Source organism: Chionomys nivalis, chromosome X, assembly GCF_950005125.1.
Source record: "Chionomys nivalis chromosome X, mChiNiv1.1, whole genome shotgun sequence".
Taxonomy (NCBI): Eukaryota; Metazoa; Chordata; class Mammalia; order Rodentia; family Cricetidae; genus Chionomys; species Chionomys nivalis.
Window position 1 is genome coordinate 53,427,137 of NC_080112.1, and position 26,746 is coordinate 53,453,882.

The window sequence follows — 26,746 nt, forward strand, 5'->3', positions numbered from 1 at the left end:
CCAAATAATCACACAGAAATTGTATTAATTGCAACACTGTTTGGCTGATGGCTCACATATATTTCTAGCTAGCTCTTTCAACTTAAATTAACCCACTTCTACTATTTTATGTTTTATCATGAGTCTTGTGGTTTGTTAACTCTTGTTTCTTGGGTGGCTACATGGCATCTTCTGACTTAGCCTTCTTTCCCCTACATTCAGTTTAGTTGTCCCCCCGAGCTATATTATGTTATGCCATAGGCCAAAGTAGCTTTTATTTATTAATCAATAGTATTAAAACATATTTATAGCATACAAAGGGGAATCCCAAGACTTTTTTGGCCAATTATGTTTATTGTTCTGTAAGCTTCTTGTATTTTTGTGAGCATGCCCTTCTTTAGATTAGAGAAATTTTTTAATGGTTTTTGTTGAATATATTTTCTGTGTGTTTCAGCTGGTATTTTTCTTCTTCTATCACTATTATTCTTAGTCTTTTCATGGTGTCCTAGATTTCCTGGAAGTTTTAGGTTACAACTTTTTTGTCTTTAAAGTTTTCTTTGACTGATGAATCTGTTTCCTCTATTGTATCTTTAATGCAAGAGAGTCTCTCTTGCATCTCTTGCATTATGTTGGTTATGTTTGCATCTATAGTTCCTGTTTGTTTACCCAGATTTTCCATTTCCAGAATTCCCTCAATTTGCATTTTCTTAATTGTCTCTATTTCATTTTTCAAGTCTTGAGTTGTTTGCATCATCTGTTTGGTATTTTTTTTTAGCTTTATTTGTTTTTTTAGATTTATTGTTTCCTTTCTTTTTTGTGTGATTTCCTAAATTTCTTTTTTAAATTTTTTTGGTTTGTTTGAGACAGAGTTTCTCTGTGTAACAGCCATAGCTTCCTAGAACTAGCTCTGTAACCCTTACTGGCTCGAACTCACAGAAATCTGCCTGCCTCTGCCTCACAAGCATCGGGATTAAAGGCGTATGCTACCTCTACTTGTTTCCTAAATTTCTTTAAGGGAATTTTTCGTTTCTTCTTTAATGACCTCTATCACCTTCATAAAGTTATTTTAGGGCCATTTTCTTCTTTTTCATCTATTTCGGCATGTTCATGTTTTTTTTTTTTTTTTTTTTTTTTTTTTTTTTTTTTTTTTTTTTGTAGAACCATTAGGTTCTGGTGTTATCAGATTGTTTTTTATGTTGTTGGAGGTGTTCTTGCCCTGGCATCAACCCATTTCTTCCCCTAACTTCTGTAGACTGCCACCTAGGGTCTGCTCTTTGTCCAGTTGGTGAAAGAGGTGTCTGTTTTCAGGTTCACTGATGCTGCTAGTGGATAGTTGGGTTGTGAAGCTGAGTGGAACTTATAGAGAGGCCAATGGGAGGTGTGGAGCAGCCTGCCTGTGGGAGTCTTGCCTGCTGACCAGCTAGTGGGACTGCAGTGGATGGGGGAGAGACACAAGGCGGGCCCCAGAGCATAGCGCATAAAGATGGGGCTCTCCAGCTGGGAGTCTAGTCACTTACCTCTTTGTCTAATTGGTTAGATGCTGCCTCTGCCTCTAGGTGCTGCTGATGCTGTGGTGAATGGTTAAGTTTGTGGGGTGGGAAGGGGCTTATAGATTACAGGGTCCAATGGGGTGAGGGTGGAATAACCTGACCACAAGAACCTTACCTGCCAACTGGCTAGTGGGGCTGTGATGGGCAGATAAAGGTTATGGGGTATGACCCAGAGCCTAGATCATAGAGATAGGGCTGCTCAGCTGTGAGACCAGTCACTCACTTCTTTACCCAGTCGGTGCAGGCAGTGTCTATCCATATGAAACTTGGTAACTGGTTGTTATTTCTATAATTGTAGATGGTTATAAAATAAAATGGAAATAGAATTGTTTGTCAATGATTCATTTGGTTTAATTAAGAAAATTATAGCTCAACTTGACTATTTCTGTGAAACAAAAAATTAAAAATGACATCCTAAAATGAAACAGAAATGAAAAGTTTCATAATTCAATAAACAAATACTGAATATGTACTATATATCAGATATTATACTATGTATTTCAGCCCTGAAAATTTGTGAGCCATTTTTAGACCATTGTACCCTTGGAAAAAAACAAGTTTAGTATATTCTTGGAAAGTCATCTTTCCTTAATGTGTTAAGTGTCATATGTAGTATTATAACTGATAGTTCATTGTGTCGATATATTTGCCAGCATTTATTTATGAATAAATGTGTATTGATTTTTCTGTTCTTCTTGAACAACCTAGATAATATTGTCCAAAAAAAATTCTATAAAGATAAATAAGGTCTTCATTATCTGTTTTTCTAACCATTAGCTATTTGTGCCTTCTGAAAAGTGGCATGTATGAACAAATGAGGAGATTTACAAATAATTGAATCCCAATAGCTACTCTATTAGATGCTACAGTTCTAAGTAAAATGTAGTTATGAATATTGTAATGCTTTTTTAGATCTTGGGGGAAGAGGAGTAACAATATGATGCTAAATAGAATATCATAAATTAAAATTTCAGGGTGAAATTTTCTTTTTGAATTACTATTCTGTTACTTATTAGTCTTGTGTCCTTACAACTTATATTTAAACCTCATGTCTCAACTTTCTTCTATACAAAATGACAATAATAACTGCTTCAGATAATTATTATTATTATTATTTGCCTTTCACATTATTGTTATTTCTATATGTAGAGATGAACTGAGTTAATATATGTAAAGAGATTAGCACAGTGTCTAACACTGTAGATATGACAACTTGGTTTTCTACTCATGGGCATACTGTTGTATTCTATGACATGCTAAAATACCATAGTGTAGTATGGAATTAGTCACATTGTTTTATTTGTGATGAAGCGTACACTTTTGGAATGACTGTTATTATGTCCAGAGCTCTACATCTCATCTAACATCATTTGCTTTAAAGCACTCAAATGAGTAAAATAATGGAGTCATATGTAGGGAGGTTTATTTGCTTCGATACAGATGTTTCAGCACATCGTCTCTGTGCTCTGCGGAAGTATTTGGTATTTCAGGTGCCAGTGGACCTTCAGTCAAGTCGCTTCGATTTGATAGACTAATCAATAAAGATGACACAGAGTTAGTTGCACTGTAATTCATTTTAAATGTTGTTGTATTTGTCTGTTCCAGTTACTGACAGAAGAGTTGCCCTTGCGCCAAGGAATTCTAAAGCAATTAAATGAAACAGGAAGAGCAGTACTTGTAAGTGCTCCCATAAGACCAGAAGAGCAAGATAAACTTGAAAATAAGCTCAAGCAGACAAATCTCCAGTGGATCAAGGTTAGACATTAACCATCTTCTCTTTCACATGTGTTAAATATTGCCAGTGTTTGTACTTGCTTTGCTTCTTGCGTGTTTTCTTGGAAGGAAGCAGCAGTTTGGATTATTGGTTTGGTTTATAACCTGATTATCTGATTTAGCTGTGTAGCTTCTTAGAGAGAGAAAGCTGCTTGTGATAGTGGTTGACTTTGCATTAGTGGTTGAAGGCCAACCGTGCACCAATACTCTTTTAAAAATTATTCCATAGGTAGAAACATTCATAAAGCAATTAACTTGAGTGAGGTGTTCAAGGTCAGGAAGTATAGTGATGAAGAATTATTGTTTTAGATGTAGAATATAGACGTAATTGATAACCAATGAATGATAATATGCTCAAAAAGTTATTCTATTTCCAGTGACCTTACTTGCAAGTCTTTGTCTTTCCACATAGGGCACAGTCTAAAATTGATGTAGAATATAAAATATTTTTCAATTTACTGCATAATTAGAAAATAACTTGCATATAAAAATTTATATTGTAATTAAATTCTTTTGACACAGTCTCACTTATTTTTTTATTTTTTTATTTCCTTTTTCCTTTGATATGGAACCAGTCTCATTTATTTACTCAAATGAAATATTACTCTACTGTACAACTGTTACAACTCGGTCATGAGTCAAATGAATATTCATGTATGAATCTGCTTTAATATTGTTTTTTATCATCTAGTACAACAGTATCTCAATGACAGCTCTTATATTCTTTTTTGTTGTTTTTATATTGTTAATTGATATACAATTAACCTTGTCATAAAATTCATCTATTTAAAATATATAGTACTATAGTTTTGCTTTAATATTTAAAATCTTTCATAAAACATTTACATCACCAAATTTGAGAAGTAGGCATCTTATTATATAATTACTTGGCATTGATTACAATCATTATCATAAAAATCATCCGATCCTAAAAACTTCACATCAAAACTTTATAAACTATTATACAATTGCTCACTTTAGTCATGGTAATCATTGCTTCTATTATTTATCTTTGATTTATGTGGGTCAGATATTTTGTATAAGTAAAAATGTACACTATGTATCACCTTGTGCCTGAGAGGATCATCCATGCATTAGAAGTTTATTTTGTAATGGTAAAACAATATTTAATATATATTCACGGTAATAAAAAATTGGCACCTGGTTGTATAACCTTTAAGTTTACTATTCTTATTCATTAGTACTTTCATATTTTGAGTTAATTCCACTCAACATAGACCTGTCTTGTCAACTTTTATATGTAGCCTGCTTATACATTAATTGGGATTCTGCTGAATTTGTAGATTAGTTAATTATCTTTTCAATACTAAGTCACCATATCTACAATTATACATGCTATACCTCTGCTTTTGTCTATGTTTCCTTGAATGTTTATCAAGTTTTTAATGCTGTTTTGCCATCTTTATTCCGGTGATCCAGAATGTGATGTATTGGATTTAATGTACAGTAGTTGATGTTTTGAATCTCTGATAAATAAAAATTATTGTAATTTTTCTCCTCTGGGTTAGTAGTCTAGAAAGATATAATTAATTTCTATATATCAAATATGTATCTGGTGATATTTCTAAATTTGCCTATTAATCCTAATAGTAGAATATGTTTCAATAATATGATTCTGTCATATTCAATTAGAATTCACATAAGGCTAGTTGCTCCCTTTATAATCCTTTTAAATTTTAAGTGAACTTTTCCTGACATAACCTGTGTCAGTAAAAAAATCTTTTCCTGCATATTTATCATGAAATATGGTATGTGTTGTATAGTATGTTTGACATCTTCAGTTTCTCCTTCTTCTAAGTCTATTAAGTACAAGAGTAAGAAAGGTAATGAACAATAGTCAAGGGTACTCTTTTATACTTATAACTAATTATAGCTATTTTCTTTCTTCTTTTTTTCTGAAAAAAGGTGAATTATTACCATTGATTTTTTTTAAATGTGAAATCACTTTGAGATCCCCTATTATTCATGATTCATTTTGCAAATGGCTGGATTCAATTTTTTTAATATTTTGCTGAGTTTTTGTGCATCTTTGTTCATGGCAGGGAATATTCCTTAACTTTTTCCCTACCATCCTCAAGTGCTGGTAGCAATGCAAGCATAGATTTACAAAACAAATTGAGAGGTTCTCTTTGTTTCTTTGTTCAGGGTGTAATTGTTAAACACTCTTCTTATTTCTTTCTCATATATTTTAGAAAATTGATTGTTCAGCTATCTAGGCATTCAAAGTTTTATAGTAAGATTTAAGAAATGGATTTACTTTCTTGCAATAGATAGAGACATAATTGATTTTTAATTGCTCTGTAAGCATTTACACTTTTCATCTTTCAAGGAATTTGACTGTAATTTTGGTTTTTTTCCACACTTTGAACTATAAATATCCTGCATACAAAGGGGTATATTTTGGGACACTCATCAAATGCTACCAAGTTCAATTTTTTATTCAAGAATTCTACAAATTTTCTTTGTTTAGAATTGAGGTTAGTTTTGCTTGTCAAGAAGTACTAATCTTTAGTATTTTCCTTTATTAACAAATGGAAAACCTTTGATCATATTCTACTGATAAAATAACTTAGGAAGCAATTTCCACTTAAAATCTCCCTCTCCTCAATTTTAACCCACTTCTTGGCTATATTCCTCATAGTATCTTCCCTTTTAGCTTGCCAGGGTGCTTTCTCCCTTTACCTAATGCAGTTTCTCTTTTATGTTATATATCCTTTAAGTGTTTTGTCCAGATAGGCCTTTTACCATCAAAGATGTTTTCAGGCTTCTTCATTTTTTACAACCATTCTACTATGGTTTTGCACATATTTAATATATGTTAACTTTTTTCTATTCACAGTATACAGGAAATTTTAATCTTTGAAATAGGGAAAAATATGTTCCAAGAAGATACTGGATAACTGCAATTTTGTGTAATACAAAATGGCTTCTTTCAAAAATGCAAAATTACCTTTTGTAAATTGTTTTTTATTCATTAGCACCCATCTAAATTGAGCGGCATAAGTAAGTTGTACTAAACAGAACTCTGTTATTTGAAACAAATAATTGAATCTTAAAATTGTGCCAAGTTATTTATTTGATTCTAAAATTGATGATGCTGAAGTTCTTGTAACAGATCATTGCCATGACTGATAAAAGTGGTACAAAGAAGTACCACTTTGTAATATCGTAATCAAAATTGATATTTAAAACTCTATGATTCAAGCAAGAAGATATATTCAAAAATCATTTGAGATATCACATTTCCTCTCAGTTATGTGAATGATAAGATTGAAATATTTTTCAGAAGATTAGAAACTTAATAAAAAATTAAAAGTTATTTGTTTGATTATGTCAAAATATCCATATTAAATCAGATATACTTGCACTAAACATGATATGTTGGCCATTTAAATTTTGTAATTGTATAATAATGCAAAGAAAATCACTACTATAGCACAAGTCTGAGGAGGAGAAATATTTCAAAATTTTATATAATATCCAAGTACATTTTGATATAACAAAAGAAGCAGAAAATTATAAAAATAGGAAATCCTATATATAAAAACTTTGTGGATTATAAAACTTAAGGTTTTACTACTTCTACAACAAAATAAAAACACAACTTTGTATCAAAAAATGCAAACTAAAGAAATGATACTATTTGATATAGATTTATACTGCTACGAAACAATATCTTTGCCTCTACTAAAGATTAAATTTTCAGTGCTATGCCTTTGACGAAAATTATAAATTTAACATACAAGTCTTTTCAGTAGGTTTTCAGTAATGAGAACAGCTAACGATTCGTGGAGAAAAGAGGCACTTGCGAATCTTATGAAATCCTATGAATGAAATCTCAAGTTTGGGACCATAGAAGTATTTACAAGGAACTCTTCCCTCTGTTTTCTGTTTCCTCCTGTGAAGAGCGTTGAGTAAATAGTGCATTAAGAACCTGTAGATAATTTTTTCCAGATTGACACATATGGCCATTACTTAGCACATTTTCCCCAGAAAGACCTAATGGAAAGTGGAAATTCCTGGTATTTCATTATGCTGTGTAGCTAACTTTGTAATTATTTGCACAGCTTTATATTTCAATACGGAAAAAAAAAAGCACTGAGAGCCAGTGCATATGTTTCTTTATTTGCACATGCCTATTTCCTGATATGCCCATCTAACATGAAAACATAAATGGAAAATGAACTACATAAGAATAATTTACTAAATTACTAAATGTTTAATCACACACGTGAAAAATGTTGAGAACACTTGCATTAGCCTTCATTAGGTAAAATCACCTAACACAAAACCTGTTTAATGACAACCTGTTAACTATATCTTGATCTTTTGAGCATTATACTACAAGTGAAAACCAAAATGCTTGTGTGAATATTATTTTACTAGGTTATTGTAAAAAGAATTAAAAGTTGAGAACCAGCTGCTATTAGTGTGATGAACTGATAGATGATTCAATAAATCTATTTGTTTGTTTTTTCTCTGGGTAATAGATATTTTATTGATTTTATTGAGCTGTACCTATTTCTCTGACCCCTGTTCCTCTCCCCTCCCCTTCAACCCTCTCTCATGTCCCCAGGCTCCCTATGTACTCAGGAAATCTCATTGTTTTCTACTTCCCATGTTGATTAGATCCATGTGTGTTTCTCTTAGGGTCCTCATTGTTGTCTAAGTTCCCTGGGATTGTGATCTGTAGGCTGGTTTTCTTTGTTTTATGTTTGAAAACACTTATGAGTGAGTACATATGACAAATGTCTTTCTGGGTCTGGGTTACCTCATTCAATAGGCTGTTCTCTAGATTCATCCATTTGCCTGCCAATTTCAATATGGTCATTATTTTTTCTGCTGTGTAAATGTACCACATTTTCCTTATCCATTCTTTAGTTGAGGGACATTTAAGTTGTTTTCAGGTTCTGGCTATGACAAACAATACTGCTATGAGCATAGTTGAGCACATATTTTTGTGGTACAGTTGAGCATATTTTGGGTATATACTGAAAACCTTCTTGAGGATGGTTGTTTCCTAATTTTTCTGAGAAATCTCCATATTGATATCCAAAGGGGCTGTACCAACTTGCACTCCCACCATTAATGCAGGAGTGTTCCCTTTACCCCACAGCCTCTCCAGCATAAGTTGTCATCAGTGTTTTTTGATCTGGGCCATTCTTACAGGTATATGATGGAATCTCAGAGTTGTTTTGATTTGCATTTCTCTGATGTCTAAGGATGTTGAGCATTTTCTTAAGCGTCTTTCAGCCATTTTAGATTCCTCTGTTGAGAGTTCTCTGTGTAAGTCTGTATTACATTTTTTATTGGATTATTTGTATGTTGATGATCAATTTCTTGAGATCTTTGTATATTTTGGAGATGAGACCTCTGTCTGACGTGGGATTAGTGAAGATCTTTTCCCTTTCTGTAGGCTGTTGTTTTGTCTTGTTGACCATGTCTTTTGCTTTACAGAAGCTTTTCAGTTTCAGGAGGTCCCATATATTAATTGTTTCTTTCATTGAATGTAAGAAAGAGAATTACAGACCAATATCTCTCATCAACATTGATGAAAAATGCTAAATAAAATACTGGCAAATCAAGTCCAAGAACACATCAGAAGCATCATCCATCATGATCAAGTCGGCTTCATCCCAGAGATGCAGGGATGGATTCAACATATGAAAATCTATCAATGTAATCCACCATATAAACAAACTAATTAATAAAAACCACATGATCATCTCCCATTAGATGCTGAAAAAGCTTTTGACAAAATATGACATACCTTCATGATAAAGGGTAATTTATCTTTTATGGTGTAAAGGTAAGCATTGTTTCAAGGCAAATATAGACATTAGTTTAAATTATAAACACAGTCAAATAAGCATCATTTAGTAGTACACTCATTTTGTATAATATACAAATTCACTTTTGATTTCTTTAACAAAATATCCTATTATTATACACCATATTATGATTCTTTATTATGTTTAAACCACATTATATCTTAATTTTCTTTAGCTAAAAAAGTGAAACTATGGAAATTTGTAGGTTTCACATCAGTCAGATAAAGAAGCTTCAAGAAGCTGTCATATATCTTCCTGATTCATATACCAGCTTCTGGAAAAATATGAAATAATATTTACTTTTATGAAATGCAGTTATATTTATTATGAATAGGAACATATAAAATAATGCATGTAAAATTGCCTAAATAAAAATACTCATGACAAAATAAAATGATATAGTATGACTGAATCATTTTACAGACATATTTAAGACATTGTCCTGAAAAATGAAATTCAGTTGAATAAATCTTCCTAGAAAATCTGATTTACTTTACCCAGAAAATAAAATAGGCTTAAAATCATGTGTCCTCAAGCTTAACCTGAAAGCACTTTTGTAATAAAGCCAAAATTACTTTCCAATAAAATCATAAAATAAAAACCATGAAAGTAAATACATAGTTAAATTCTTAAACCAAAACATTCTCTAAAGTACACTAGTAACTGTATCTAAATTTCCAGAAAATATTATACCTCTAATCATATTATTTCTAAATATCCATCAAAGGAGCAACCATTTTAGCAATGTTCTTTTATTTGTGTCAGTTTAAGAAATTGTTGGTCCTTTTTCAGGTACATTTGCCATGTATGTCAGTCATTAGTAGTCGTTACTACAAATGGAGAAAGTAAACTGTAGAAAAACTTACATAAATCCAAGGCTTGGCTGTTTCACTCCTTACTAAAATATGGATACTGCTGCTCCATTTTAGATTTTTATCACAGTATGTGATAATTAATAGTGTTATTAGTGATCATTCAGTCTTTACACCACTACATTTTTTTTAATTAAAGAAGAAAATTTTTCAGTAGTGTCAATACCATGCTGACTTGAATTTATGATGCCAAGAAAAGACTTTATAATATAAAATAGAAATGTTGATAAATAATTCACTGAGGTAGAGGTAAAAACAGGGACCATGTGACTATATATGATATTTGATGTGTTCATGATATTTCTTGATAAAACATATTTCTGACATAATCCACATAGTACTTCACTATATAGATCTGTGAGCTGAAATGATATTACAATAGAAAATAATGGTCACTGGGTGAGTGGGCATATAGTCTGATGGGTTTTGAAATCCATCATCTGGAATACTTCTTTATGTTAAGTTTTATGAGCTCATTTATATATTCCTTCACTACCTAATGAGTGACTATGTATCATATGCTCTTCTAAACATATTAATTGCCAATTACTATTCTTTGGTAATTTAAAGGACATGCAAAATTTTATGGGTGTTGGCATTGTAAATATTCATATCTCTAATGTATAGTTACTAAATAGATTGAAACTGAAAGTTGAAGAATGAAGTGGTAATTTAATGTTTATAATATAGTTGTCCTATATTTTAAATTCTATAAAAATATATGTTGTGTTGTGGTTTTATTGCTAGACTATATCTCAGTTTGCCTGAACTTTCCCACATTTGTCTGTTCTCCCATTATAATTGTATAGTCCCTCTTTTCTTTCTCATGAATATCCACTTTTATTTCTAAAATATCTATAGGTCATCCTCTTTTTGAGAACAAACATCAGGTTCTTAGAGATGGGTTCATTTCAGTGCTCAGTAATTATCATTATAATTACTCCTAATGCTCTAAAAACTAGCAGCATTATCTACCTTGTAGACATTTCAATGATGTTCACAAGATTGGCCTGTCCAAAAAACTTGATAGTCATTGTTGCAAATAGTCACTCTGACAACAAAGTAAATTTGTAAGTATATATCGCTTTCTATTTTTCAACCTATTGGGATTTTGGACAATAAGAATATGTATTAGATAATTTATGAAGAAAATGTGAACAAGGTTGAGGAGAAAGTAATTTTCTTTTGTCATTAATGATTAATGATACATTATGTATTCTGGTGATTATCAGCTGCGTGGTCTCATACCTTTCCTAGACATGTCTCATTTATTTCACTGCTAAATTCAAATATCAATAGATCTAGTCAGCTTATAGCAGGAAGTTCAATACAGTAGTGCATGTGCTATGAGGAACAAAGTATCTGGCACAACTTAGTTGCACAAAACAGCTCATTTTAAATGTAGAAGAGTTAAAAATGTTAAAATTTAAAGACAAAACACATCATCCTTGGTGAATCAGCTTAATCAAATAGTAATAGTTATAACTATTGAAGAAAAACCTGAGTTAGCAATGAAAGGGCTGATGAGAGGCGCATTCAAGGAACTAAAACAACAACACGGGCCTAATAGAAAGCACAAAGGGTTTTTTAGTCAAAGACTTCCCATTCCAATGATCTTTACTTTAAAAAGAAAATCTCACCAAGTAATATTACAGGTGCAAAGAGCTGGACAGTGTTGAGCTTTTCTCTTCAGGTTTTTAATAAGCCCAAACAGACAATATTGTATATTTCACCAACATTTTTCAATTTTAAATGTGAACCTATATTATTTGACTTTTTAACCTTGAATAGATGTGCATATGATTCATCGGTCTAGCTCTTCCTTAGGAATCTAGACCTTGTACTCTTTCTCTTCTCTACAGTCTTGATGTTGACAGGATGATTTTGAAAGTTTCACTTGTGCCAGATATTGTTTATTAGGGAATATCAGCTGATATAATTTGTTCAAGAAAATGCTATTTTTTAAATTAGAAAGAAAAACATTTAGGACATATTAAACAATACTGATATTTTTGCTATGATTCATTTACATGTGAAATTTTTTCTTTCATCACTATTTAATGGTGAGAATATGTATCCAACATGAAAATGTACTCTTTAAGTTTGCTATGGCTCACTCTTTATTTAAAAGGTAACATATTTTCCAGTAAAAACAGATTTTATTATTCTTGGCAAACACTCTTTCCTGTTCACAATGAATTTAAATGAGAAAAAGAGTATTATGATGATAAAAAGAAAATGAGGAGAAAAATTTCATAAATCTTGACCTTCAGTATAACATTTTTAAAGTCCTTTATTAGCAAAAATGTGTTTGCCCTATGGCAGTGATTTTGAGACAGTAGAAAAAAAAACATACAATAGAAAAGGATTTTGCCAACACACAATGATATATTTTCCCTTTTGTTTCTGCAGGACTTTTTCTTACTAGATTATATGACATCACCTCTAAAGCTAGAAGGGCTTCCTTTCTTCTTAATAATTTAATAATAATCTTGAATTCAATGGAGGCTTTCATATACTCACTACATAAACTGAACCTTAATAAGGAAAGAAGATTAAAGACCATATTTAAAGATACAGATTGTAAATTCTAACCTAGTTTCTGTTATTATATCACCTGAAAAGCTAATATGTAATGTGAAAATAAAATAACAGGGCTATGAAAGGTCAGAATCATACCAAAAAACGAACATTTTAGTGAACTCTTTATACTTATACATCAAGATATGTGATTTTTATTTATGAACCAAAAAAGAATTTAATAGTAAATCCTGACTACTATATCCATGTTAGCTGACCCCTAGTACTTCAAACTGGAGAAAAGGGACACTGACCAGAGGATGTATTCTGTTTTTGTTATAGACCACCTGCCAGGGCTTATAACAGATCTGTAATGGATTTCTTACCTTTTATTGTGTAGTAAATGGATTGATAGATTGTGCCTGTGGCCAATGAACCATGAAACCCCTGACTTGAAGGAAAGAGTTTATCACACTTTGATGTTATTTCTGTCTTGTATCAGCTAAGAAGGATGAGTTAGATTATCTGTAAGTAAGTTGAATGCCAAAAGCAGCATTGGCCTCATTTATCCACCTTATATAATTCAGGGTAAGTCTTTTGTGTGGCTTATGAAGGGGCTAATCGGACCTGATGAAGAAATTTTGGCTTACTGCATTTGAGTATGTTTCCTGATGTTAGAACTAATTATCAGACTTCAGAGAGATTCTTTCATTGTTTGTTGTTGGAGAAATTCAATTTCATTTGCTGTACAAGTTAAAGTATTTGAGTGGGATGATGCCATTCTGATTTGTGAACATTCTTAGTTATCACTGGAAAGAGCTTAGTCCATCTTTGGCATGCTTGATCAAGTGTAGAAGAAAAGAGGTAGGCCAGAAAATGGGCCAGAAACCAAAGTCACTACAAGGGTATTTTAAGAAATTTTATTTGTTTTGATAGTTGCAATATGTAGGAAATCTATTAATGACTGTGTATTCCATACAGATGAAAAATAAAATTCTTGTAAGACTTATATATCCTATTTCTGGTGTGACAGCTACCAACATTTTGAATAAGAGAATATTGTTTGGACTTATTCAAACTTTATAAAAGAGTAAAATTTCTACAACTCAGTAAATGACTACCACAGAGATCATTTTTGCTATTTTTATCATTACAGGTCCTGTTTCAATATAGTAAATTACTTTTAAATCACTTCCCTGTTATGTTTTTATTAACCATGTGTCTTCTTCATCCTAAAATTTTTAAGAGGCTGATGAGAAAGCAAAAAACATTTTCTGGTGTTAGATAGGTCCCCAATTTTTGGAAACTAAAAGTAAACATCCATAAAATAGATAAAATAATAGAAAAACACTTCCCAATTAAAATAGTTCACTGTGAATGGATGACAACTATTTTAAATACTAAAATATCAAGAGAAGATACGTACTTCCATTAATATCTCTAATCATTCATACTGTAACTCAAATGTAACACAATTAAACAGTGACCTCTAGTTTGTGTAAAGTAGCAAAGTTTCTTCGTCCCATTTATTCTGGAAGATTTTGCCTTACCTGAGCCCATTTTCATAGAGGCGTCTAATATATTTGAGGCATATTTTGACCCCTACCTGTTCTCTTGATGAAGAAGGATGCTTAAAAGAAATCCCACACTAGCTCAGAATTGAGAAATAGATGGTTATTTATTTAGGGGTAGATTCACAAATCAGAATCCTCTCCTTGAACAGATATCAGAAATCACATGCCAGAGCCAGAAAAGAGGCCAGACACATGCTCTATATCAGCATATATAGTATAAGAGACCACGCCCCAGTGGGCAGGTAACCACTGGCTGAAAGACTTCCTACAGCACCTCCCCCTTTTTTTTAAAGAGAGTTCTAAGCCCAGTACAATGTTATATACAATAAGAACAAATATATTTAATAATTATCCTATCCTAGTTTATATCTTGTATAATAACTTGGCCAAGTCATGAGAGGAAAGTAACTACAACTATCTAGTTTTCAACCCCATCAAAGATTTGAGAAGGGAAATAGTATTACTTGAGTAAGCAGGAAGTGCAGTCAAGCAACTTCCAAAATGTGTAACAAATGACAGAGATAACTGACTTCTTGGGCAATCACCCAAAGTCTCATTTGCAACATTGAAGCAACCAACTTTGGCTAAGGCCTAGAATATTTGACAGACCATTTTCAAAGGCAGGGAAATTTTCAAAAACTGTCTTCCCCTGTCCTGGCAAGATTTGACAGTCCTGCTTATCCATTTCCAGATACCATGTGCCTTGTCAGTGGTGGAGGCATAGGCATTTCTTTGCCCAAAGGCCAGTTTTGCCATGAAAAAAACAACCTCCAAGTGGAGTGTTTTTGGTGCTCAATATTCTCTCAGGAATAGGTCTATGGTGCCAGGACCAATCGTGTTTCACTTCAGCCTAACCCTAAGTTATTTAAATGTCATATTCTACATCTCTTTGAAGTGCTTGAAGATTACCTATCTATGCAGAATATATCACTATGTTTCTAAAGAACCTTATTAGTCTAATTATAAGTATGACAAACACAGATGACTATTGATCTATAATTCTTAATACCTATATAACTTAAAGACTAAGACTTCATATTAGAATGTTATAAATAAACAAATATGCAACAAGTGAGAACAGTGACCTCAAAATGTAAAAAATGTATAAGTATCTTGATCAGAGGTAGAAATGTACATTTCAATATGATAAATATATATCAATATATAAAAAATGTTTTAAGCAGAGGTAAAACATGCATATTCAATATAATTTAACTTTGTATCAATATACAAGAATCTGTATCAATGTAATTGCCTATAAATAATAACTCACAAGTATTCTCTCTATCACTCACTATTGTTATTAGTGTGAGTAATCTCATACTAATCTATTATCCTTTTTTTTTCAAAGAGATCTCTGATCCTACAAAATTTCTTCCCAGCTCCCAACCCTATTCCAATTATAATCAACCCTTAAATGATGTCCCTAACCCTAAGACAAACCTTGTTGGGAGAGGGATGGCATCTTCTAGAATTACTTCCAACTGTCACAGGGGCAATGTACTTTCTACTGGATCCTGCGAAAGAAAAATGATGGTTAAGTTTCATGATTACTGTCTGGCATATAGTCTCTGACTATTTGGTAGGGTTTTTCTGAGCTTCTGATTTGGAGGTCTGGCAAGAATACTGTAAAAAAGTACACCATTTAGGCTAATCAAGTTGGAACCATCTTGAGTAGCTGGTACCCAAAACAGGTCTTGTAGTAGTGCTATCAGCATCATGACGTCATATCAACCAGATGGAGTTGTTGTTGTAGGGCCCCATCTTCTTCCTGAAAACTTCAATGATTACTGCAGGAAAATTCATTGTTCATTGTGGAAAACATAAACATTATTTATATAGACATATACAGGCATATATTTTCAATTGAAAGGTACGATAGGGACAAAAATAGATATGAAGAAAAGTAAATATTTTTCTAATTTTTTTTTCTTTCTGTCCCGTATCATGAGACAGAAACTCTGAATTTTTATTTTAACAATATGCTTGGATTTAGAGAGGGATGGAGCCAGAGTCCAACTCCAAAGGCAGCTCTATATAGTCATATATATGTGTGTGTGTGTGTGTGTGTGTACACAAATATATGTATGTGTGTGTGTGTACCTACAAGTAACATTCATTTTTCTTCATGATCCTTATTGGATCATTATTTTTCCATCTTTCAGCATTCAAAAACCCAGAGTCTCTTCAATTTTTGAAGATGAGTATTTTCCTGCAAAGACAAGAACAGAATCTTGCCCCAACACTTATAAAGTTTAATTACCATCTGTATGGTTCTCATCACTGTGGATGAGCTGTCATTTCTCCTTTTCAAGAGGTTTCACCTTTTCAAACCTAATCTTCATTAATTTTGATGTTATCCATCGTTTTTCTTCTCCTGTTGAAACAAGAGCAAAACCCCTTCCCCAATATAGCACATCTCCTAGCTTCCAATGTTAGGTCAATACATCCTTGAAATAAACCAGTTGATTTAATTCAGAAGACTTTTCTTCTTTTTTTTTTTGATGTTGTTGTTTGTTTGTTTTTCGAGACAGGGTTTCTCTGTGGTTTTGGAGCCTGTCCTGGAACTAGCTCTTATAGACTTATAGACCAGACTGGTCTCGAACTCACAGAGATCCGCCTGCCTCTGCCTCCCGAGTGCTGGGATTAAAGGCGTGCACCACCACCGCCCGGCCAGAAGACTTTTCTACTATCCAATGTCTCTCTGCTGCTGTTGTCCCTTTCTCATTAACATTAAGAAAATTTCAGGTTAATAAAGCAATATGTAATCTATTTTGGGGGGGCGTTTTCTACCCCTTTCTATTTGTTTAACATATCCTTTATAGTTTGATTTGAACTTTCCATAATTGCCTGACCTGTAAGATGGTGTGGTATACCTGTAATATACTTAATATTATAATAAGTAAAAAACTGTTTCATTTTCCTAGAGATGTATGCTGGACCATTATCTGTCTTTATTTGTGCAGGTGTAACCATGGTGGCCATAACTTCTAATAAATGTGTGACTACTGAATCAGGCTTTTCTGAGCTTAAAGCAATTGCCCATTGAAAACCTGAATAAGTGTCAATGGTATGGAGAAGCTTAGGTTGTTTTCGTTGTTTTGTCATAGAAGGTGGTACATATTTTAATTTTCCAAATTCTGCAAAGTGAAACACATCCATCTGGCAGATTTTATTTCTTTGGGTGCCCTTTGGGTTAGTCCCTGCAAGTAGCAGTGTTTTGTTATAGAAATAGCAAGTAGGGCATCTCTTTATAATCACCTTAGCTTGTTTCCATGTAATAGAAAACTCTTTCTTTAAACCTTTGCTATTGACATGATGTTTCGTTTGAAATTCTGAGAAATTACACATACTTCCAATCAATAATCAATGAATTTCTGCATTACCTTGTGCTAGAGGACCTGGCAGACCTGTATGGAATCAGATGTGTTTTATGTATATAGGAAAAAGGCTATTCCTGATTATGTCTTGCACCTGGATAAATAATGAAGTCAATTCTGTGTCATCTGGTATATTCAAGGTTTCAATATGCAAGATAACTATTTCTGCGTATTGTGAATCAGTAACCATATTAATAGGTTCATTAAAATCCCTTAGCACCATGAGAATAGCATATAATTCTGCCTTCTGAACAGAATTATAAGGGCTTTGTTCCACCTTACTTAATTCTTCTGATTTGTAATCTGTCTTCCCTGATTTATTTGCATCAATATAAAATGTACAGGTTCCAGTTATTGGTGCATCACATACAATTTGGTGAAGAATCCATGAAGTTCTCTTTATAAGGTTAAGTTTCTCAATTTGGGGATAATTGCTATAAATTTCTCCAAAAAAAAAATGAGCACAAGTTTTTGCCGTGGTTCATTGTCTTCCCATAACTTTTATTTCATCAATAGTGAAAGGTACTATAATCTCTGCTGGACCTATACCTGCTAATTGACGAAATCTCAATTTACCTTTTACAATTAATTCAGAGACTTTTTCCACATAAGGGTTTTAATTTTTACTTAGTTTATGTGGTAAAAAGATCCATTCTAAGAAAATATCATCCCTCTGCATTAAAATTCCAGTAGGAGAAATTCCAGAAGGCAATATGACTAGAATACAATTAAAATTTGGATTCACCCTATCCACATGTACCTCTTATAATTTCTCCTCAACAATTTTCATTTCTTTTTCTGTTTAGCTATTAATTCTCTGGGACTATTCAAGTCTTTATCACTAGCTAAGGTTTTGTTTAAATGAATTATTAGATTAGGTGTTATCCCAACAGCCAGTCGTAGACTGGAAATGTCTCCTAACAATCTTTGAAAATCATTAAGAGTTCACAACCAAAAAAAAAAAAAAAAGAGTTCACAACCAGTCTCTCCTAATTTGTGTCTTTTGTGTTCTAATTTTCTGTAAACCTATTTTATAAACTAGATTATTGACAGAATCTCCTCTCTGTATTTTTTCAGGAGTATTTGTAATCCCCATTTTGGCAAAACTTTCTTTACTTCTTCAAGCATTTTTTCTAAAGTATCCATGTTTGAATCAGATAGCAAAATGTTATCCATGTAATAGTATTATATAGACTTAGTAATGTGATTACATATTATTTCCAATGCTGACCTACAAAGTATTGGCACAGAGTGGGGCTATTGAACATTCCATGTGGTAGGATAGTCCATTAATATCTCCTAGTAGGCTGAGAATTATTATAAGTAGGTACTGTGAAGGCAAATTTTTCTCTATCCTTTTCTTATAAAGGTATAGTGAAGAAAAAATGTTTCAAATCAGATTTTTTGGTAATAGAGAAGGCAGGGGAATTCCAGATATTAGATGGCCCATAGGTTGAATTAGCTTATTTATAGTTCTTAGATCTGTCACGATTCTCCATATACCAGATTTATTTTCTACAGCAAATACAGGAGAATTCCAAGGGCTGGTTGATTCTTTAATATGGTGAGCATCTAGTTGTTCTTGTATCAGCTGTTCTAAAGCCTGCAACTTATCTTCAGCTAGAGGTTACTGCTTAACCAATGTAGGCTTCTCAGTTAACCATTTTAAATGTAGGGCTGTAGATACCTCTAAAGGTTTGCTAGTTGCTTTATGTTCTTGTACAGCCTGAATGGCTATGACCTCTGTGTATAGTACCTTATAATATCCTTCTCAGAATTATAAGTTTTTGGGATTGCAGGAATGGTAATCTGGGTATTCCATTACCCAGCAGGTCATGACACCATAACTTTACTGCAATATTAGCCACATATGGCCTCAGCTTCCCCTTTTGACCTTCTGACCCAATGCAGTCAACCCATCTGGTGCTTTGTTTTACTTGAGATATGGTTCCAATTCCTAGTAATTGAATATCTCCCTCTCTAAGAGGCCAATTTAGATGCCAAGATTCTGAAGTAATAATACTAACATTCACATCTGTGTCTGTCAAACCAACAATTACAATGCCATTTATACACACTATTAGCTTTGATCTTTGGTCATTTGTAGAAAGTCTGCCAGAATATATTTCCTATTTCCTGTAGGAATTTTTTACTTATCCTCCATGTTTATGCCATCATCTAGAACAGTATGGTCTTTAAAAGAAGGCTCTGATTTTTTTTTAATTTTCCTGGTGAGATATGTTCTCCACAGTTACTGGGAATGACTTGACCACTTTTGGCTTGAGAGCCTGTCAGACTCCACTCAAGGAATTTTCCAAAGGTATCAGATTGTCTTATCTGTCTTTTGTTGATCTGCATTCATTGGTCCAATGTTGGCCCTTGCCACACTTTCTACATCATAGCTGAACGCTGATTCCTTCTATTCGTACCATTCCCAGAAGAAATATCATTCCTAGGAATTTCTTGTCTACAATCCCTTCTCAGATGTCCTAGTCTACCACAATTAAATCATTTGTCATTTTGATGTCTTCTCATTCCTTTGGAAATTGCTTCTCCTACCCAAGATTCAGTATTATAGTCAAATGTCTCAATGTTCATTGTATCCAGGATTTATTCATCCATAGGTGCTGATATAACCTTTAAAGACCCAGGTATCTTTTTGCATTCTCAGTTGACATTTTCAAAAGCCAGAGATTCAATAAGTGCTCATCTTGCATCTGGGTCTTTTACTCCTATTTGTATAGCCTTAGTTAATCTATGTAAAAAATCAGTAAAGGGTTCTTTCTGGACCTGTTTAACCCTGGTATATGATTCAGTTCTTTTTTCTTGTTCTTGAATTCTGTCCCAAGCATTTAAGGCTGCTTTGTGGCATAGAGATAAGATTTGTTCATCATAAAGAGCTTGAACCTGTGGGTCAGCATAAGGGCCTTCACCAAGAATTTGATCTTGGGAAGTCTCAAGGCCTTTTTCTTTCCCTGTTGTTCCAAAATTTTTGCCTCTTCTCTGAAACAAATTCTAAACCTTAATTGAGGCCCATCATCCAGGACTGGTAAAACTAACTGAATCCAATCATGTGGTGTTGCTTTGATGCTAGAAGAACATGTCTTTATTATCTCTCTAACAAATGCAGAATGCAAACCATAAGTTACAACAACTTGCTTAATTTCTTTTAGATCATTCATTTCTATAAGTATCCATCTACCTTCTTTGGATCCCTTTGGGCCTTTAAAACTTGATGCTTTGTCAGAGTAGATTACAGGGTAGGACGCTAAAACCTTGGGTAAGTCATCTCTGACAGCTACTGGCAATGTTCAATCCTGTCATTGTGCTTTCTTTCCCTGTTCTTCAGTTCCAAAAATTTCCTCAATTATTTCTAATCTTTTTACTACTGTTTTTTTGTAAAGCCTGAATCTCCTGGCCTATATATATTTCTAGTAATTTCATTGAGGCACCAAGCCTCTGGTTCTCATTCTGCACATGTGATTCCAGGGTCTGAAGTTTCTCCTTTATATATAATGTTTCATCCTTGGGCATTGCTTGAATGGCATGCAGATTGCCATCCTGGAGAGATACTCTATCTGATAACCTATCATAACTTTTTTAACAAATTTTGATTGTCAAATTCAACAGTATGAATTTTTTCAGATAACTTTTTAGTACCCTTAGAATATTCAGTTTTGTATTTCAAATTAATGTTAACCTTCTTAATAGTATTATTTTTTCAGGTAACTTTTGATTTTTTATTGTATTAATCCTGTCAACTAGCTATTCATTATTAGTCTGTAAATACTATATCATTCCTAAAAGTGTCATATTCTTTCTTAATGATAGAATATGGAGAAGAAAACGGAGTCCCAATACCCAATAAATTTAAGTATCACCATAACCATATAAGCCTCGATTAGTACAACCAATAGTATTAGTAAAAACATTACTGAAAGTTTCAATATTAATGTAATCTGTCATATTAATTTATTGATTACCTGTTATGTAATCTGGTAAACTGTAATCTTTATTGTCCAGCAGATGTCGTGGTTGCAGAGTTGCGACTAGAAGCAATTCAACCCATGGCAGCAGGAATAGTCCTGGGCAGCTTTAACTTCTGAGCCGCTTTAGTTTTCTGCCTTGTTACTGGTTAAATACTAAGAAATATGCTTTGCTTAGAGAAATTAAAAGCATTTACGTCAATTCCATATACTGAGTAAGAAAACCAGAACTCATGGATAGGAATCAGAAACTGAAAGCTGCACAAGTTGCCACGCAGCAAGGAAATGCACCAGGGAATCATGCCTGGGAATGCAGCAGTCATGCATGTGCTTAGAAAATTCCCAAGTTGTCACACGCAGTAAACTCCGCTGTGGCAGGGGTTCTACAAAAAAAACATTTAGGTAAAAGCAAGCCAAGCAGGCAGGGCTGGAAAAATGTCTGGGCCGTGGACCAACTAGGCCATTAGGCTATCCACCCAGTAGGCATGGAGTCCTAATCCACATGGGCACCAAATGAAGAAAGACACTTAAAAGAAATTCCACACTAGCTCATGATTGAGAAATAGATGGTTATTTATTTAGGGGTAGATCCACAAATCAGAATCCTCTGCTTGAATGGAGATCAGAGACCAAATCCTGCAGCCAGAAAAGAGGCCAGATGCATGCTTTACATCGGCATATATAGTATAAGAGGCCACACCACAGTGGGTGGGTAGCCACTGGCTGTAAGACTTCCAACAGCATCTTCTCCTTCTACATTCTATGCCCTTCCCATTAAGTATTTGTATGAGTAACTTTTCTGTTGCTGTGGTAAATCACTACAGCCATAGAAACTTAAAGAAGAAAGAATGTATTTTGGCATACAGTTCTAGGGATTTTAAGTTTATAACGGCAAGGACAGTGTGACCATAGGCAGTAGGCATGGTAACAGGCATGGCAGAAAGAGCAGAAAGCTGAGAATACACATCTCAACCACAAGAATGGAGGAAAAAGGGAACTGGAAATGTTATCAGACTTTTAATGTCAAATCCTACCTATAATGACTTACTTCCTCCTCAAAGGCTATACTACATAATACAACCTGACAGTATCACCAATGGGCAGCAAAGTGTTCCATTACCTGGGACTACTGGAGAAATTTTTCATTCATACCTCTAGAGTACTCTTGGTTCACTTCAACAGTTTCCCTTCTACTTTCACATTACATATACTATCTATACCTATACCTATTTATCTATTTATGTACTGTGTCTATATAAAATCTAGGGTCTTCAATGAAAATTAGAGATACTATGAGATTTGTCTTTTTAAAATGACTTAATTTATTTTAGAAATATGTTACCTCCATCTATTTTCCTGCAAATGGTAAAACTTCATTCTTGCTCTGGTTGAAAAAGTAATTAATATATAATGCATATGTGAGAGAGAAGCAAAGACATGGAGACAGAGAAAGGAAGAAATACAGATAGAAATAACGGAAAGAGAAAACCATTACTTTTCCTTTACCCATTTCTCTGTTGTTGGACACCTAAGTAGGTACTATAACTTAGCTATTATAAAGTGTCCTGTGACAAACACTGATGTACAAGGATCTCCATTATATATTGATTTGGAGTCTTTTGGGTAAACATCAAAAAGTGGCTTTGCTATATTATATTATAGATTTTTTTGTTATTTTAAAAACTCTCATACTGATTCCCATAGTGGTTGAAACAGTTTACATTCCTACTGCAGTGTTTGCAAAGGATCACCTTTTTGAAATGAGGCACTGATACACAATCTCTCACTACCTCACTTAGTTTGAGATGTTGCTTCAATTATTTTACTCTATAATGACTACACCCATTCCACTTTCTTTCCATCTTCCACATTGCATGTTAGTATTGAAAAGTTCACAGAAGATTCAGTTAATAATTCAGTTCAGGCCCTATTTCTCCACTTACTAACTCTAGACAACTTATTAAATCTCTTTTGTGTCCTTGAGTCCTCATTTGAATAATGGTAGCACATAAGTCTTGTTTGTATATTTCCAGGGTGTAATGAGGAACTTAAAGATATAACATTCACTGCAACATTTATTAATATTATAAAGGAACTAAATTTTAACTACTAATACAAGACAGGCATCATAAAATTCCAACACCAGTAATAAGAGAGGACATGTAATCATATAAAAATAGGATATCTCAAACTCACTACTCTCCAAAAGCACCCTTTGCCCTTTTAAAATCTGTTCTTGATGCAGTGGGACTTGTGGGGCATTTGAGACTTCTGCCATCCTCGCTTATTTCTACATATGATATGATGAGACTTGTCCACATTTTCTGAGACAAGGTCTTAGGAAACCCTAGTTAAACCTTGAACCTGCTATGTAAACTGGGCTCCCTGCCATTGTAGAGATCAACCTGTGCCTGCCTCCCAAGTTCTTGAATTAAACATGTGTGCTTCCACACATCTGGCTTTGGTTTATATTTTAAATAGTAATATAGACAGGAGTTGTCAATTGTGTTTATAGTAATAAACCAACACTTTATTTCATAGAGCTTATATAAAGTTCATTCTGAGATAATGTAAAGGCATTTAATGTCTCTTGCTATGAATGAAGCATATTCACACAACCACCAAAAGACACATATTCAGCTTTGACAGATACAATGAACACATTATACTTATTTATTGTCTTTGGAATATAGACTTATTGGGAGTTCATATCCCATGTAGACATTGTCCAGCTACCTCGTTTTCTCAGATCCATTTTATTTACTTCCACTTCTAAAGTATATATTGTAAGAAAATGACTACTGCCCATTTTATTCCTAAAATTTCCTGCCAAACTGGTTTCTGTATTGACTTGCCTGAGAATTTTCTTCCTAGAATTTCCTTCCAAACTGGTTTCTGTATTGACTTAGCCTGAGAAGTATTTTCAGGAGGCTAGACAGTATAGAAGAAGGTGGTTATGTCAGTACAGTTTTCCTCTTTACTACCAAGCAGTCAGAAAATACTATTATTAGGTCCTCTAATAAAGATGATATAAAATTCATTTTCTGCGGTTACCTCATTTAAATTGCCATGAATTTTTATATGGGTTTTCTTCACAAAAGATGATCATAAATTTGGTTTACCCATTAAAAGCCAGAAATTATATGTGTAGAATTCTGAAGTTTTTGCAAACTTCTCTACTTAGCATATCTAGTATTTGACCTGCAATTCATCAGTCAATAGCTATACTATTATAAAAATTGTAATGAGATTATATATCAAATTGCTCTAAAAATTGCCCTAAAATGATAACCAATAGTTTTATATGATCTGTGGATTTAAAAGCTATGATTATTATTTTTTTTATTGAAAAAATTCTGCTTCCTCCCCGCCTCCCATTTCCCTCCCCCTCCTCCTGCCCCTCTCCCCCTCCCCCCCACTCCTCTTCTCCTCCCTCTCCAGTCCCAAGAGCAGTCAGGGTTCCCTGCCCTGTGGAAAGTCCAAGGTCCTCCCTTCTCCATCCAGGTCTAGGAAGGTGAACATCCAAACTGTCTAGGCTCCCACAAAGCCAGAACATGAAGTAAGATCAAAACCCCGTGCCATTGTCCTTGGCCTCTCATCAGCTCTCATTGTCCACCATGTTCAGAGAGTCCGGTTTTATCCCATGCTTTTTCAGTCACAGTCCAGCTGGCCTTGGTGAGCTCCCAATAGATCGGCCCCACTGTCTCAGTGGGTGGGTGCACCCCTCGTGGTCCTGAATTCCTTGTTCGTGTTCTCCCTCCTTCTGCTCCTCATTAGGACCTTGGGAGCTCAGTCTGGTGCTCCAGTGTGGGTCTCTGTCTCTGTGAAGGAGAGGATGAGGGGAACTTGGGGAAACAGGATGATTGGGGATAAAGGAAGGTTGGATAGGGGAGCAGGAAAATTCATATCTTAGTTAAGGGATCCACCTAAGGGTTGGCAAGAGACTTGAACTTGGAGTGGCTACCAGGTGCCCAGGGCAATGTCCCCAGTTAGTTCCTTGGGCACCTGAGGATAGGGAACCTGGAATGAACCTATCCTATAGCCATACTGATGAATATCTTGCATATCACCATAGAACCTTCATCTAGCGATGGATGAAGCTATGATTATTTTATAGACATAGTTTTAGCTTATACTTGTATTTTCATACATGCTGGTGGTTGCCTGTGACTTAACATATCTACGATTTTTGGCATATCTATGATGATATCTATAAAGATTTACCTGTGTTTTATCCTTCAGCAAAATAGCCTGTTATCCCCTTGAAGCAGAAGTGGCTAAGGCTGGACTCAACTCACTGTCATTTGCAGTGAGAATTATTGGTCATTTAAGTTATAATGTCAGACCAAATCCAAGGATTAGGTTAATAAGCTATGCCTTCTGATAGCACATGCATACAGAGAGGGGGTATTCTTCTCCATGGGCTCCCATACTCTGCAGCCTAGTTCAAAAGTATAACATTTAAAGAAAATACATCCCTATATATTCTGATATTTACTCAACTAATCCTATCTTCTTGTATTAACACTGCATTCACAGATAAGTCCTTAGTGTTCTCTAAATCCTCAAAATTATTGTAAGCAAATTTGAGGAATGTACCAACAATGAATATTTATGCATGAAATATTTAACATTAATCTTCAAGGTAGTATCATTCTGATAATAGAGTTCTAAACAAGACAGATAACTTGTCTTTATGAATGTTTGGAAGAAGAGGTGGACATTAAAAACCTACATTTATTGTAAATGAAGCTGTTTACATTGATTTTCAGATTCATGAGACTATAAACTTAGGCACTATAAAAAAAGACACTCTGGAAGCAGAGACTACTTCCTTGTTTCCAGGCCTCCCAGCCCCAAGTAACCACACAGAAATTATATTAATTACTGCACAGTTTGGCCAATAGCTTAGGCATGTTTCTAGCTAGCCCTTACTTCTTAAACTAACCCGTTTCTATTTCTATGTAGTGCCATGAGGTTGTGACTTGCCAGTAAAGTTTCTGGGCGTATTTCTCCTTTGACAGCTACATGGTGTCTCTCTGACTCTTCGATTCTTTCTATATATCTCTTCCAGCCTGGCTATATTCTGATCTGCCATAGGCCAAAACAGCATAATTCATTAACTAATAAGAGCAACAGATACACAGATGGACATCCCACATCATCTTCCATTTTCTGTCTAAATAAAACATAAAGTTTCTGTCTAAATAAAAAATAAAGTTTTAACTTGAACATAGTAAAATTATATATAACAAAACAG

The 26,746-nt window shown here is 33.8% G+C and overlaps 1 protein-coding gene across 2 annotated transcripts in view; it reads left to right on the forward strand.

Annotated features, from left to right (window-relative positions):
- Dmd (dystrophin) overlaps positions 1 to 26,746 on the forward strand; it is a 2,258,623-nt gene that overhangs the window by 1,424,016 nt on the left and 807,861 nt on the right. For both annotated transcript variants that reach the window (XM_057760244.1, XM_057760245.1), the window contains one exon: positions 3,135 to 3,284. In XM_057760244.1, the coding sequence (XP_057616227.1) occupies positions 3,135 to 3,284 (150 nt within the window). The remainder of the gene's footprint in view (positions 1 to 3,134; positions 3,285 to 26,746) is intronic.